A 14,573-nucleotide genomic window follows, 5' to 3' on the forward strand; every position below is an offset into this window, starting at 1 on the left:
AGCTGGTGGCCTCCTGCCTGCCCCCGGGACCCGCGGGGCTGCGGCGGGCACGCAGCAGCCTTGCTCTGCAGACATCAGTCCTGTGCTTTAGCTCTTCTCCAGCTTGGGTTTGGCACCACCCAGACGTGGCCATCCCTCTTCGAGGCTCCCCTTGCTCCCTGCCTGCTCCAGCACCCTGCCACTTAGGCTGGGCAGCTGCTGCCCTCCCAGTAAGCCTCTGAGGAGAGGGACGCTGGGCGAGGCTGTGCCATGGCTCTGTGGACGTGGCACCTGGTTCCAGGTAGGTGACTTGGTTCCTGCAGCTGGGCAGCTGCAGCTGGGAGGTGCAGGGCTGGCAGAGAGGAGCAGAGCTCCCCACAGCCCAACCTGGGCAGCCCTGGCTCCTGCTGGCTGAGCACCCTGGGGTCAGAACTGAGGGAGGGCTGAAGCAGCTGGGGAGCAGTGCTAGGGGAGAGGTCAGCCCCACCAGCCACTGCCTCAGTGTGAGGGGGCAGGGCTGGATGGTGCTGCCATGTCCCCCCCTGGCACTGCAGGGTTGTGTTGAGCTGATGAGGTGCTCTCAGTGCCCACAGCACAGCCTCAGCCTGGCTGTGCCCACCTCTGTCCCTCAGCTTCTGCCTACCTGCACAGCAGGGACTGGGGCAGGGTGCTGGGGAGCCACTGACCCAACTGCCTGCCCTGCCCATGAACCCCATGCCCACCTGCCTCAGATCTCTGTCACCTGGGACTGGGTTTTACAAACTCAGCTCCGGGCTCCTGTGCCAGTCCTGGGCAGCTCTTGTCCCTTGTGGGTCTTTGTGAGTTCTCTGTCTATGTGCCTCAGAGCTGGGGTGGGGGTGGGGAGCGGGGGCGCAGTGTTGAAGCAGCAAACCCAGCTGGGGTTTGCTCTGGGGGGTGGCAAAGAGTCATGCCCAGGCTGCTCCATCCTGCCCCTTGGCTCTGCAGCTCCCAGTTGGTTTCTTTACAAATGCTGAGAAAAAAAAAAAAACAAAACTGAACACAAACCAACCCCAAACCCATTGGCCCCTGGAGCAGGGAGGGGTGGGGGGAGGCCTCCCCCTGGCCTTGCCCTGAGCGTTTGTGGCTGGTCCTCTGCTGTGCATCCTCTGCTGCATTTGACTGTTTACATTGTTGGATTGTACATAGGTTTGTACCCAGGAGAGCTGTGCCTGAGAGCTTTGTACAGACCCTTGGGCTTTGTAGCTTTATTTATTCTGAAGCTCTATGGCATGGGCCAGTAGGGCAGGGCCAGGCTGCTGCAGTGACACACAGCAGGAGCTGGTGTAAAAAAACAAACCCAGCTGAGAGTCATCTGCCAGAAATAAAGCTCTTTTAATGTGGAACCCCTGGGGCTGGCAGAAGTGCTGGCAGTGGCTGTGCTCTCTGTGGGGGGGGTGTGTGCTTGGGGGCTGTGTGTGGCTGTGCAGCTCCTGCAGCATCTCTTCATTGGTCACTTTGTGCCCAGGAGGGGAACAGCCACTGCTGGACCCAAAGCTGAGCAACTCTCCTCTCCCCTTGGCATCCTGGGTTTCAAGATGTGGTTTTGGGAAGAGCCCAGGGCAGTGCTGGAGGCCTCCACCTGCAGTCACTTAGCGTTTTGCCTTTTCAAGCAGCTAAAGGAGTTTCCTCTGCAGCGGCCTGGGGCTGGAGCCCTTCCCCAGGCTGCTCCTTCCTTTGTGCCTCGTGGCACAGGGCTGGGCAGCCCCGGGACACCTCCCCCCCTGCTCCCAGCTCTGTCCCTGGTGCCTGGGCTGAGCCTGGGGTCAGTGCTGCCTCTCCCTTGTTGTGGGGTTTAGCTCCAGCCCAGGAGCTCCTGAGCCACCACACTGCAGCCCTGACCCTGGGGCAGCAGCTGCTGCCCACCCACAGCTCCTCCTGCTGCTGCCCAGGCTGGGCTCTGCCCCAGCCATGGCCTCACACCCCCTGTCCTGCTTGGAACATGCTCCCAGCTCCCCAAAATCCCCAGCTGTAGGTGGCAGAACCAGGCCTGCCCTGGGGTTGTGTGACAGCTCTGGCCAGAAGTAGGGAAAAGCCTTCCTCAGCCCCTGCTCTCCTCAGCACTGCTGCTGGCTGCTGCTCTTCATGCAGGGAAAGAGCCTCTTGAGGAAAAGGTGCCCAGGACTGGGCAGGAATTCCAGGAGCCTGGGACCCCACTTGCTCCTCAGTGCTGGGAAGCCTTCAGTGACCAGGAAGCTGGAACCACAGACAGCCTCTAGCCCAACCCCCTGCACTGAGCAGGGACATCTGCAACCACAGCAGGTTGCTCACAGCCCCACACAACCTGCCCATGGGGCAGCTCTCACCTCTGGGTGACCTGGGACAGGCTCTCACCACCTTCAGGGTCAAACATTTCTCACTTCTCTCCACTCTCAATCTCCCTCTTTGATTTCCAAACCATTCCCCTTTGTCCTGTCACATCAGGCCCTGCTCAGAAGTCTGTCCCCAGCTTTCTGCTCAGCCCTTTCAGCACTGCAAGGCCACCAGAAGGTCTCCCTGGAGCCTTCTCCTCTCCAGGCTGCCCAAGCCCAACTCTCTCAGCCTGGCTCCCAGCAGAGGGCTTCCAGCCCTGCCAGCATTGCTGTGGCCTCCTCTGGCCCACCCCACTTCAGCTCCTCCCCCCAACCACTGTCTGCTCCAAATCCTCTTTCCCTTCAACCCACTTTTTTTGTCTCCATCCTGTTCTCTCTCTTCCTTCCCAGGGTGGCTGAAGGTGCTGCCAGGTCCCTGTTTGCTGTGCAGACAGCAAAGCAATCTTCACCCAGCTGTGGAGCCAAGCAGGGATCCACCACAGGTCCCTGGTGCCTGCAGCCTCAGCCTTACCCCTTCATGGCCAGAGCTCTGCTGAGACCAGGGTGCAGGTGCTGCAGCACAGGGCACCCACAGCTGGATGCTGCAGCACAGGATGATGCAGAGATTGATCAGATCCCTCTCAGCCTTCTCTTCTCCACACTAAACAGCCCCAGGGCTCTCAGGCTCTCTTCCCAGGGGAGATGCTCAAGTCCCCTAAGCATCCTCCTGGCTCTCCCTTGGATTCTCTCCAGCAGGTCTCTGTCTCTCTTGAACTGGGGAGCCCCAAACTGGACACAATACTCCAAGTTTGGTCTCAGCAGGCTTCAGGGGGGGAGCAGAACCTCCCTAGCCCTGCTGGTCACACTTCTCTTGCTGCACCCCAGGATGCCATTGGCTCTGTTGGCCACAAGAGCACATTGCTGTCCCATGCAGAACTTGCTGTCCACCAGCCCTCCAAGGTCTTTCTCCATGGAGCTGCTTTCCAGCAGGGCAGCCTCTAACTTGTCCTGGAGCCTGTTGTTATTCCTCCCCACATGCAGGATCCTGAACTCCATGAGGTTTGCCTTCCCCCAGGTCTGAGCCTGTCCAGATCTTGGTGGATGGCTGCACAGCCTGACAGGGTGTTGGCCACCCCTACCTAAATAAATGAAAAGGAAAAAGAACCCAACCCAAGCCCCCAGCCCACAAAGCAGGAAGAAGGGAGAAGGCAGCTTCCAGTCATTCTCGTTTATTAAGGTCTATGCCAGCCTCAGGAGATGACTCTTCCCGGAAGTAAACAGAGCAGGCGGCCGCATCTATCATGAATAAATTTATTGTCTTACAAAAAAATCATTGTCTAGAAAGATGGGGATACAAGAAAACAAGACCCTTGCAGTCAAGATGCCTGGTGGGCACCAGCCAGTTCGATTAAAAACACCCAAAACACACACACACAGAGGACGAAACCTTCGCCACGGATGTTAAAGCTTTTGTGGAACCCGGAGCGGGGACTCCGCGGTGGCCGAGCGCCTGGCAGAGGAAGTTTCCTAATTAACACTGATTTCATCATCACCCTCTCAGCTCAATTCTCCATAGGTAATACCCACTTGGCCTAGAGAGGTAACAAGGTGTGATATGAACGGAGCACGGTCGCAATGGATACATTAAACCATCGTTAAAGAGAGGCAAATCAAGAGGTGGTGACATTGTCTTAGTACTGTAGTGTCTAAGGCACTTTCCGTAGGTCAGGTTTGCAGCTAAACAAAACCAAAAACCAAATCAAAGAAGGCTAACTACTCGCTGTAATACTGCTCAAAAAAGGAAAAAAACAAAACAAAACAAAAAAACCAACAACAATGACCAAAAATAAACAAGAGAGAAGGACTCACATCCACTGGCATCTCACCTCGCCGGCAGGCAGCACCCCCAAAGCACAGAGCACAGCTCCCCAAGGACTGGGGCTGAGTGGCTGCCATGCCCCAGAGCTCTCTTTCCCCTTCTCCAGTGTGGCTCTGGGGCTGGAGGCCTGGCTGGCTGGGCCCTAAGTGAATAAATTACAACGGTGCCTGTGCTGTGTGTTGGTTTCCCACTGCTGTTCACATTTAGAGGAGCCTCGAGAGCTGCACAGCCCTGTTGGGCAGAGCTGCAGGGCGGAGGGGCAGGGACGCTGCAGGCTCCTGGCTGGGCACGAGGAGGAGCAGCAGCTGCCGGGCACAGCCCCGAATCACACTGCAGGGTAACCAGGGCGCTGCGCCCCCAGCCCTGCACCACCTCTCCCCAAGGCCTGGCTGATTCTGTGTCACAGTTCACTGGCTGGTGGTGGTGGTGGTGGGGGGTCACAAGAATGAGGAGGACAGAGAAAGGTTCGGGTGAGGTTTGGTCGTCTGGGGTCCGGCAGGCCCGGGGCGGGCAGAGCGCAGCTGGCTGGGTGCTGTCTGTACAAAGCATGCATGGCCGGGCCCCCAGCTCTGCCCCAACCCCCCAACCCCCTGCTGGGAATGACACTTCTGTAGTAATAAAAAAAAAAAAAACAAAACAAACCAATGAAACAAACCCAACAACAACGAAAAAAAAAGCCAACAAAACCGGAACAAAACAACCCCAAAGAGTTTCATCCTTCACATGATGCTTTAGAAAATGGCTTTACCACGAGACTCTGGAGAAGAGCTGCACTGAGCAGGGAGGGCCCCGAGCCGCTCATAGCGCTCAGAAGCAGCTGGGCCCAGGGCAGAAGCAGGGTGCGGCGTGGGGAGGCTGCAGAGCCTTAAGACAGAGTCGACCTATGAGAAGTAACCTTGTAGCATGCCAGCCATCTGTAAGGCAGAGTTAGGGCCACAAGGCAGTTGGGTGGTCAGGAAAGTCCCCCTCCTCCTCCTCCTCCTCTTCCTCCTCCTGCTGCTGCCTGTCCTGCCAGAGCTCTCTGGGAGCGGGCTCGGGGCTCTACTCGGCAGGGGCTGGCTGCGCCTCGTTCACGTCGCTGCCTTTGCTCTCGGCGTCGTCGTCAGACAGCTCCAGAGAGGCTCCTTCGATGTGCAGCTGGCGGCGCCCGGAGCGGCTCGAGGAGAAGGTGATGGGACCCCCCCTCCTGTCAACAGAGCAGGCAGGGGCTGGGGGTCTGCTCTGCTGGGCACTGCTGAGGCCACACCTCAAGCACTCTGCTCAGCTTTGGGACCCTCACTACAAGGACATTGAGGGGGTGGAGGATGTCCAGAGAAGGGAAAGGAAGTTGGGGAAGGGTCTGGAGAACAGGGCTGGGGAGGAGCAGTTGAGGGAGCTGGGGGTGTTGAGCTTGCAGAAAATGAGGCTGAGGGAAGACCTCATTGCTCTCCACAGCTCCCTGAAAGGAGGTTAGAGCCAGGTGGGGATTGGTCTCTTCTCCCAGGGAACAAGTGACAGGATGAGAGGAAACGGCCTCAGGTTGCACCAGGGGTGGTTTAGGTTGGACATGAAGAACAATTTCTTCCCCTTGAGGATTGCCAAGGCCTGGCCCAGGCTGCCCAGGGCAGTGGAGTCCCCATCCCTGGAGGGGTTTCAAAGCCCTGGAGATGTGGTGCTGAGGGATGTGACTTAGCAGCAGACTTGGCAGCATTGGGTTAATGGTTGGAGTCAATGACCTTTAAGGTCTGTTCCAACCCAAGCAGCTCTGATTCTGCCTCTGCTGATGGCTCACACCTCACAGCCCAAGGCCTGTTGCTGGCAGCCACCCCTGAAAGACTGAACCATGGGAGAATGTGGCAGCTTGGCCACCCATAGGAAATTCCCAACTGGTGTCTTGAAACGCTCTCCAACCACACTGGGCTCAGACACCTGCCAGTGCTTTGAGTACCAGCTCAGGACCCACTCACACTGTGCAGGTCCCAGGTAACTTAAAATTTGGTCCCTTGTCACATTTGCCTGCAGCTGGGCTGAACTGGCAACCCCAGGGGACCTGCCAACATAAGCTCCAAAAGCTTTGGGCTCAGGAGCTGTCAGGAGTGTGCCTGTGGTCTGACATCTTCCTACCACCACCAGCAGGCCTGGCCAGCAGCACCCAGCAGCCTCCCTTGTCACCCATTCCGTAGCGCTGGCAGCTCTGCCCCTGCAGCTCCCCAGGGCTGGATCCCTGTGGGCACAGAGGGGCTCAGGGGGCCCTGGTGCCACTCACCTGAGCCTGTTCTTGAGGGTGCTGACCTCGCGGCTCAGGCCCTCGTTGGCCTCGGTGGCATCGTCCAGCTCGCGCTGCAGCTTGCGGCGGGAGGCGTTGGCACGCGTGGCCTCCTCCTCCGCCTCCTCCAGCTGCCTCTTCAGCTGCTTCATCCTGGCGTTTGCCTTCTCCATCTGAAACACAGCCCCAGCACTCAGCATCAGCCTCCACAGCTGCTGCTCCCTGACCTGGTTCACTAACACCCCCTGCCCCCCGACCACCCCAGCTGGAGATGAACCTGCAGCCTCCCTGCAAGCCTCCAGCCTGGGCTGCTGGGAACACTGCACAGGCTCCTGGGTCTGGGGGAGCAGGCTGGGAGATGGAACAACTGAAGCCACCACGGGGACCCTCCTGACTGGTAGGAACTGCTCCAGTGGTTAAGATATCCAGAGAGACCCCCTTAGAACTTGTCACTAAAGAACCACTTCATGTTTCTAGAGGGGCTGCAGCACAAGTCCTGTGAGGAGCAGCTGAGGGACCTGGGGGTGTTTAGTCTGGAGAGGAGGAGCCTGAGGGGAGATCTCATTGCTCTCTACAGCTCCCTGAAAGGAGGCTGCAGTGAGGTGGGGGTTGGGCTCTTCTCCCAAGGAACAATGGATAGGACAAGAAGAAATAGCCTCAAGTTGGACCAGGGCAGGTTTAGGTTGGCCATGAGGAACAATTTCTCCCCCAAAAGGGTTGTCAAGGCCTGGCCCAGGCTGCCCAGGGCAGTGGTGGAGCCTCCATCCCTGGAGGGGTTTCAAAGCTGTGCAGATGTAGTGCTGAGGGCCATGGTTTGGTGGTGCCCTGGCAGTGCTGGGGTAAGGGTTGGACTGGATGCTCTTAGAGGTCTCCTCCAACCAATCCAATTCCCTGATTGCTCCAGGCATGGCTTGATTTGGCTTTCCTGAGGAGCAGGTCCCCAGGCTCAGCCCTGCACCCACCTGCTCCTTGTACTGGTCCGCGTGCCGCCGCTCGTCCTCCACCTGCATGAAGACCTCTTTCAGCTTCTTCTCCGTGCGCCGAACCAGCTTGTTGGCAGCTGCCCTCTCCCTAGGACAAGCACAAGACATGATTGGCCCCAGGGCTGGGAGCCTGGGAACATGAGCTCTGGCCTCTCTGAAAGGCTCTGGCCTCAGTGTGTGGCCAACACAAGTCCTCTCCACACCTGCCACCACCACCAGAACTGGGTTTGGTGTGCTGGTGGTTGGTGGGAGGCAGCTCTGAGAGTCTCAGCAGTGAAGCAGTAAGGGGATGGGGTGAAGAGAGGGTTAAGAAGCTCCTTGAGGGAGATGGGACAGAGCAGCTTTAGAGCTCCTGCTAACCAGGAACATGGTCCTCCTGCAGAGCCAGCAGCACAAGAGGAGTGGAGATGGAGATGTAACAGTCCACCTTCAGAGTCTGGAGGGACTAGCTAAGGACTAGAGATGTGGAGGAGCAAGGTGGCACAGGCAGAGCTCCCCGCAGCAAGGCTTCTGCAGAGCACAGGATCCATCTCCACCAGCTGAAGCTGTCACACAGAAGCTGACCAAGTTGCTTCCTTCCTGTAACCCTCCCTGAGGAGCTGAGGGGCAAAAAAAGTCCTCCCCAAGGAGCTGGGGGGGGCAAAAAATGTCCTCCCTGAGGAGCTGCAATGTGACTATTGCTCTGTGAGGTCACTTTCTGCCCTGCAGGTCAGGTGTCTCTAGGGGATGTTTCACCTCAAGAAGCTTCTGCAGCACCTGGAGGAGCCTGGGGCCACAGTCACACATCCACCTGCTTGATGCCAGGAGTTCACTCAGCAACTGCACTGAGGGAGGAAAAAGCTTCTGCAGCTTTCAACTCCAGCTCCTTTATGGCTGCCCTGTTAAAGGTCCTCTCCTAAACACTGGCTTCCAGGTGCTAAGCCCTGCAGTGGTTCTGTGAGCTCTGTCCTACCACAACCCAACACATCCAACCGACAGAGCAAGCAGACGCAGATTCCTCCTTACTTGGCCTCCTGCTCAAGCTGCTCTTCTAGCTGAGCTATCTTGGCTTCTAGGGTGGAGATGGTTGCCTTGAACTTGGACTTGACAGAGCCCTCCAGCTCCTGCAGCTTGGCTTTCAGCTCCTTGTTCTGCCTCTCCAGCTGCTGCCGTGCGTTCTCGCTCTTCTGGGCCGCGCTGCGCTCCCCGGCCAGCTCGGAATTGAGAGTGTCAACCTTGGAGGAGGACAGGAGATGCTCAGAATGCTTTGGGTTGGAAGGGACCTCAAAGGACATCCAGCTCCAATCCCCCTGCCACAGGCAGGGACACCTCCCACACCAAGCCCAGCTTGCTCAAGGCCTCATCCAGCCTGGCCTTGAACACCTCCAAGGAGAGGACATCACAGCCTCCGTGGGCAACCTGTGCCAGTGTCTCCCCACCCTCACTGGAAGAATTTCTTCCTAATCTCCAGTCTCAATCTGCCCTCTTCCAGCTCTAAGCCATTGCCCCTTGTCCAAAGTCCCTCCCCAGCTCTCTGTAGCCCCCTTCAGGTACTGGAAGGCTGCTCCAAGGTTGCCCTGGAGCTCTCTCTTCTCCAGGCTGAACAGCCCCAGCTCTCCCAGCCTGTCTCCACAGGGGAGGCGCTCCAGCCTCTGATGATGGCCCAGGATGATTTGGTGGTGTTCAGAGCCTGCCTGTGTCTGCAGCCTCAGGTGCAGTCCCCTGGTGCCCACCTGCAGCGTGGTCTTGCGGAAGCGCTCGTTGAGCAGCTCCATGTTGCTCTGCTCCTCCTCCAGCTCCTCCTCCAGCTGTGCAATGCGAGCCTCCAGCCGGCGCTTCTCGTCCAGCAGTGCTGACCTAGAAAGGAAGGATTTGGGTCAAGCCTTCCTCACATCTGACACCAAGCTCCCAGCCAGCTTGCTCCTGGGCCTGTGGGCACTGCCAGCGGCCCCGAGAAGCTGCTGCGTCAGTAGCTTCACAGCAGCAAGGAGCTTGTGTCACGAAGGGAGGTCATGGGAGCAGAGTGGGGAGCAGCAGAGGTGCTGTGCCCCGAGGTGCTGAGGTGCAGCAGGGCTGCAGTGCTGACTCACTTTCCTGAAGCACTGTTGGCAATCTCATCAGCCAGCTCGTCCCTCTCCTGCTCCGCGTGCCGCCGCGCTCGCTCCGACGCCGCAAACTCCTGTCAGGGGCAGCACAAGAGGTGTTAGGAACCTCCAAGCTTCTGCAGCCACTTCCCCTCTCTGGGAGCTTCTGGGAGCTGCTGGGAAGACCCCTGAGGTCTTTTGAATGGATGAGCAGAAACAAAGCATCATCAGGATGTCCTCCCCCTCAGCTGCTGTGGGCTCCCTCCTACCCTGTCCCTGCAGAGGTCCTCGCAGAGATAAGGACAAAAGAAACAACTCTGAAGATAAGGAAGAGTCAAACCTAAGCTTGAAGAGACAGCTGCTCTGTCATGTGCTCCCAGAACCCCATCTGGGTGAAGTGAGCACTCAACTGAGCAAGGATTTGGGAGTCACAGGATCAGTTTGGTCAGAAGAGACCTTTAAGATCATCCAGTCCAGCCATTACCCCAGCACAGCCAAGTCTGCTGCTAAGCCATGGCCCTCAGCACATCTACACAGCTTTGAAACCCCTCCAGGGATGGGGACAGGTTTTGGCAGCCCTTTGGGGAAGAAATTGTTCCTCATGTCCAACCTAAACCTGCCCTGGCACAATTTCAGGCCATTTCCTCTCGTCCTATCAATTCTTCCTTGGGATGAGAGTCCAAGCCCTACCTGGTGTCCTTCCTCAGCCTCCTCCAGGCTGAACACCCCCAGCTCCCTCAGCTGCTCCTCCCCAGCTCTGTTCTCCAGACCCTTCCCCAGCTTTGATGCCCTTTTCTGGACACACCCCAGCCCCTCAATGTCCTTCTTGGAATGAGGGGCCCAAAACTGACCCCAGGATTCCAGGTGTGGCCTCACCAGTGCCCAGTACAGGAGGACAATCGGTTCCCTGCTCCTGCTGGCCACACTATGGCTGATGCAGGCCAGGATGCTGGTGGCCTTTTAGCCACCTGGGCACACACTGGCTCCATCTTTATCCACCTGTCAACCAACACCCTCCCAGGTCATTTTCTACCACCAGAGAGCTTTTCAGCCACTCTGTCCCAAGCCTGGAGCCTTCCTGGGGCTGCTGTGGCTTTGGGTTGTTACAGAGCACAGGGCATGAACACAGGCAAAGCACAGGACCCAAACCCTTCAGCACAGCAGAGCAAGGAGCACTGAACCTCTCCTCACCAAACTGCTTGAAGTGGCACAACCACCCAAGTGTCTGCTAAGAGGGACAATTAAATGCCCTGCCAGGGCAAGAGTGACAAGTTTGAAGGCCACACCTTCATGCCAAGGAGAAGCTGTAGTAGGTCACAGGTTTTCTGTAAGGGGTCAGAGTAAGTGTGGTGAAATCTGAGTGGCTGCTTCAAACTTTGGTCTGCTGCTAAAGGAGGCCAAAAAAAGAGGCAGCCTGTCACAGCTGGCACTTCTGCTGGCACTGGGCCATGTGGCAGACTGAGGAGATGATGGCACCTAAGTGACAGGTAGCAAGACTTGGAGCTCTTGCATGACTTGAGGGAACTCATGCCCAGAAGAGGAGGGTGAGGACCCTCAGGGAGAGTGAGAAACCTCCACAGCCTAGCATGGTGCTGAGGAACTGCAGAGCTTGCTTAGAGCTTTGAAGCACCCTGCAGATGTTAGTGAGGCCTCAGGTCTGTGTAAGCAGGAGCAAAGCTTCCTGCTCACCTGGCAGACAAAGGAGTCCAGGCTCCTACAAGGAGTCCTACAAAGCCCCAGGAAGCTGACTGATGTCCTGGGGCAGGGGAAGGGAAGGTTCTCCTGGCTTCCATTTCTCTGCTCACCTCACCAGATTGCTTTTAACTCTCTGCTCTTCACCTCATTTTAGCAAGAAAAGCAAACCTTCAGGGCTACAAAAAACTCACCTCTTGCAGCTGGAGTATTTCTGCTTCCAGACCTTTGAGCTTCTTTTCACTCTCTTTGGACTGTGCAAAGATCTCATCTCTGGAGGCACGAGCTTCTTCCAGCTCCCGCTGGTAGTCTTTCATCTGAGCCTGCGGGGGGAAAAGGGGAGAAGGGGAAGAAGGGAGAAAAGAAGGGGGGGGGGGGAAGAAGGGAGAAAAGAAGGGGGGGGGGGGAAGAAGGGAGAAAAGAAGGGGGGGGGGGGAAGAAGGGAGAAAAGAAGGGGGGGGGGGGAAGAAGGGAGAAAAGAAGGGGGGGGGGGAAGAAGGGAGAAAAGAAGGGGGGGGGGAAGAAGGGAGAAAAGAAGGGGGGGGGGGAAGAAGGGAGAAAAGAAGGGGGGGGGAAGAAGGGAGAAAAGAAGGGGGGGGGGAAGAAGGGAGAAAAGAAGGGGGGGGGGAAGAAGGGAGAAAAGAAGGGGGGGGAAGAAGGGAGAAAAGAAGGGGGGGAAGAAGGGAGAAAAGAAGGGGGGGGAAGAAGGGAGAAAAGAAGGGGGGGGAAGAAGGGAGAAAAGAAGGGGGGGGAAGGGAGAAAAGAGGGGGGGGGAAGGGAGAAAAGAGGGGGGGGGAAGGGAGAAAAGAGGGGGGGGGAAGCCACAGTGCATTAGGTCACTCACAGGACTTCGTAGCTGAGAAGCACTCAGGCCCTTAACATCAAGGCCTTCATCCCAGAGTGGCTTCACTCCACTCAAGTGTATTTTCAGTTGTTCTTTTCACACTAAAACTTCCACTTTCTCTCTTTCCATCACTAATTCCTCGTCACAAACAACAGATTCAAAGACTTCACCTCCCTTATCTGCTACAGTTCTTGTAGGAAAAAAGCCAATCTCTAAATCAAGAGCTGCTCCATTACAGGGTGATGGAACTTAAGGAGTCATAGAATGACTTGGGTTGGAAGGGACCTTAAAGGTCATCCAGTTCCAATCCCCTGCCATGGAAACCTCCCACGAGTCCAGGCTGCTCAAGGCCTTATCCAGCCTGGCTTTGAACCCCTCCATGGAGGGGACATCCACAGCCTCCCTGGACAACCTGTGCCAGTGTCTCAGTACCCTCACTGGAAAGAATTTCTGCTTCATCTGCTCTCCATGGAGAGGGAAAGGTTTTGAATGACCAGTACAGATTGCTAAATGGAGTAAATATCCAAATGATGAGAAGTAGTGAGCTGAGAAACTGTGAGTGCAGAAGCACCATGATGCCCACCCAGGAGGCCACACTCATGCTTCTCATAGACACTTAACAGGCAAATCTTCATCTCAAGGCTGACTTGAGGTGCTCAAAGAGTAAGAAAGGTGGAGCCACTGCACTGAAGCTGCATCTGCACCTTTGGAACACCACCAGGCATGGAGCAGTTATTTCAGGTGCTGTATGCAGATGCACAGGGGTTAGGTGTGAACTCTCCAGCTCTCCTGGCCTGGTGGAACAGAGCAGCTGAGCACTGCTGGGTGCCAGCACTACTCACTAACCTTCACCCAGGACTCAGCTCCAGAACGGCCCTCATTGGGCTGAAGCAGGATTTGCACTGCAAGAGTGGTGAGGAGAGGGCAGGAAGACAATTTGACATCTGTGTGCTCCACCTGCTCTTGCTATGGCCCCACACTCACAGAACCCCAGCATGGTGAGGTTGGAAGGGACCTCTGGAGATCACCCAGTCTGACACCACTGCTCCAGCAGGGCACCCACAGCAGCTTGCCCAGGAGCACAATGTCCAGCTGGGCTTGGAAGCTCTCCACACAAGGAGACTCCACAACCTCTCTGGGCAGCCTGCTCCAGGCCTCCAGCACCCTCACAACAAACAACTTTCTCCTCTTCTTCAGATGGAACCTCCTGGGTTCCAGTCTGTGCCCATTGCCCCTTGTGCTGTCCCTGGGCACCACTGAGCAGAGTCTGGCCCCAGCCTCTTGCCCCCCACAGCTCCTTCAGCTCTTGCTGAGCATTGCTCAGCTGCCCTCTGGGGCTGCTCTTCTGCAGGCTCTCAGCCCCAGGGCTCTCAGCCTTTGCTCCTCACAGAGCTGCTCCAGGCCCCTGAGCATGCTCCTGACCCTCCTGCAGCTTTGGGGCATGGCACTGAAAAGTTCTGCCAGGACTGAACTCTGCCAAACACTGAATGTTTTTTTGGGAATAGGAAGCATCTCCCTGACACAAGGACTGGGTGGCTCTTGCCAAACTGAAAATAGGCAGCTTGGACCTGTTCAAAAGCAACTAAAATTTCCTCCTCCTTTTTTCCTCTGGAGCATCTTGGGCTGAAAATGCCTTCAAAAGCTCAAGCCATTGAGGAAGCAGCAGCCAGAAGAGCTGAGCTCAGCTCAGTAAGCTCAGACCCAAAGGAAGGGTGCAGAAAGCAAAACTGAGTGAATCCTTGTGCGAGGCAGTGGTGTCGAGACAAAGATGAGTACTGAAGAGAAGCACAGGGGGGACAACCTTAATTCCTGACTGCAGAAGGCTGAGTTGTGAGCAGGAGAAGCTGAGGGCAGGTGCTGTCTGCCACCTCAGCACAGGGGAGGCTGAAGGTTCTTCTGCCTTCATGCTATAGTAACTGAAGAGCAGCACCCAGGCTGGCCCAGCAGCAGGAGGGAGCAGCTCTGCTGGGCTGTGCCTACCTGCAGCTTTCGTAGCTGTTTGATTGCTTCATCCCGAGCCTTGTTTGCAGCTTCTATCTGACCCTCCAGGTCTTTCAGGTCCATCTCCATTTTCTTCTTGGCTGCCACAGCAAGAGCCCTCTGCTTGCGCTCATCCTCCAGCTCTGCCTCCAGCTCTCGCACCTGTGGAGGTGAGGGACAGGCTCAGGGCCAGCAATGCAGGAAACAAAACCCAAACAAGGAGGTTGGGGCCTCCATGAGGTCTCTGCAGAGTATTCAACCAGGCAGAAGACTGCAGAGACAAAGCTGCCTGGGAGGACACTGCAGGTGGCAAACCCAAAGGCACAGAGTGGAAGCAGAGCTCTGCACTGCCCAGGGAGGCAGACAGGACCTCAGCAGCTCCTGGCCCAGCACATCCATCCACATGTAGGTATCACCCTAGGGCACAGCTCACCACCCCTGACTGGACCACCAAGAGGAAAACCATCAAATGACAGAGTCATTGTGGTTGGAAGAGACCTTTCAGATCACCCAGTCCAAGCCCTAACCCAGCACTGCCAGGGCACCACCAAACCATGGCCCTCAGCACCACATCTGCACAGCTTTGAAACCCCTCCAGG

General features: G+C 56.8%; 1 protein-coding gene across 4 annotated transcripts in view; it reads right to left on the bottom strand.

Annotated features, from left to right (window-relative positions):
- Window positions 1-5,208: 5,208 nt before the first annotated feature.
- MYH10 (myosin heavy chain 10) overlaps window positions 5,209-14,573 on the bottom strand; it is a 128,892-nt gene continuing 119,527 nt past the window's right edge. For 3 of the 4 annotated variants that reach the window (XM_054393715.1, XM_054393714.1, XM_054393713.1), the window contains 8 exons: window positions 13,975-14,136; window positions 11,345-11,473; window positions 9,465-9,553; window positions 9,108-9,231; window positions 8,401-8,609; window positions 7,375-7,483; window positions 6,413-6,585; window positions 5,209-5,353 (listed from right to left, as the gene is read on the bottom strand). In XM_054393715.1, coding sequence (XP_054249690.1) covers window positions 5,209-5,353; window positions 6,413-6,585; window positions 7,375-7,483; window positions 8,401-8,609; window positions 9,108-9,231; window positions 9,465-9,553; window positions 11,345-11,473; window positions 13,975-14,136 — 1,140 coding nt within the window. Of the gene's footprint in view, window positions 5,354-6,408; window positions 6,586-7,374; window positions 7,484-8,400; window positions 8,610-9,107; window positions 9,232-9,464; window positions 9,554-11,344; window positions 11,474-13,974; window positions 14,137-14,573 lie in introns of those variants that run through there. The other variant, XM_054393716.1, reaches the window with a different exon arrangement.

Source organism: Indicator indicator, chromosome 29, assembly GCF_027791375.1.
Source record: "Indicator indicator isolate 239-I01 chromosome 29, UM_Iind_1.1, whole genome shotgun sequence".
In the NCBI taxonomy this organism is placed as follows: domain Eukaryota; kingdom Metazoa; phylum Chordata; class Aves; order Piciformes; family Indicatoridae; genus Indicator; species Indicator indicator.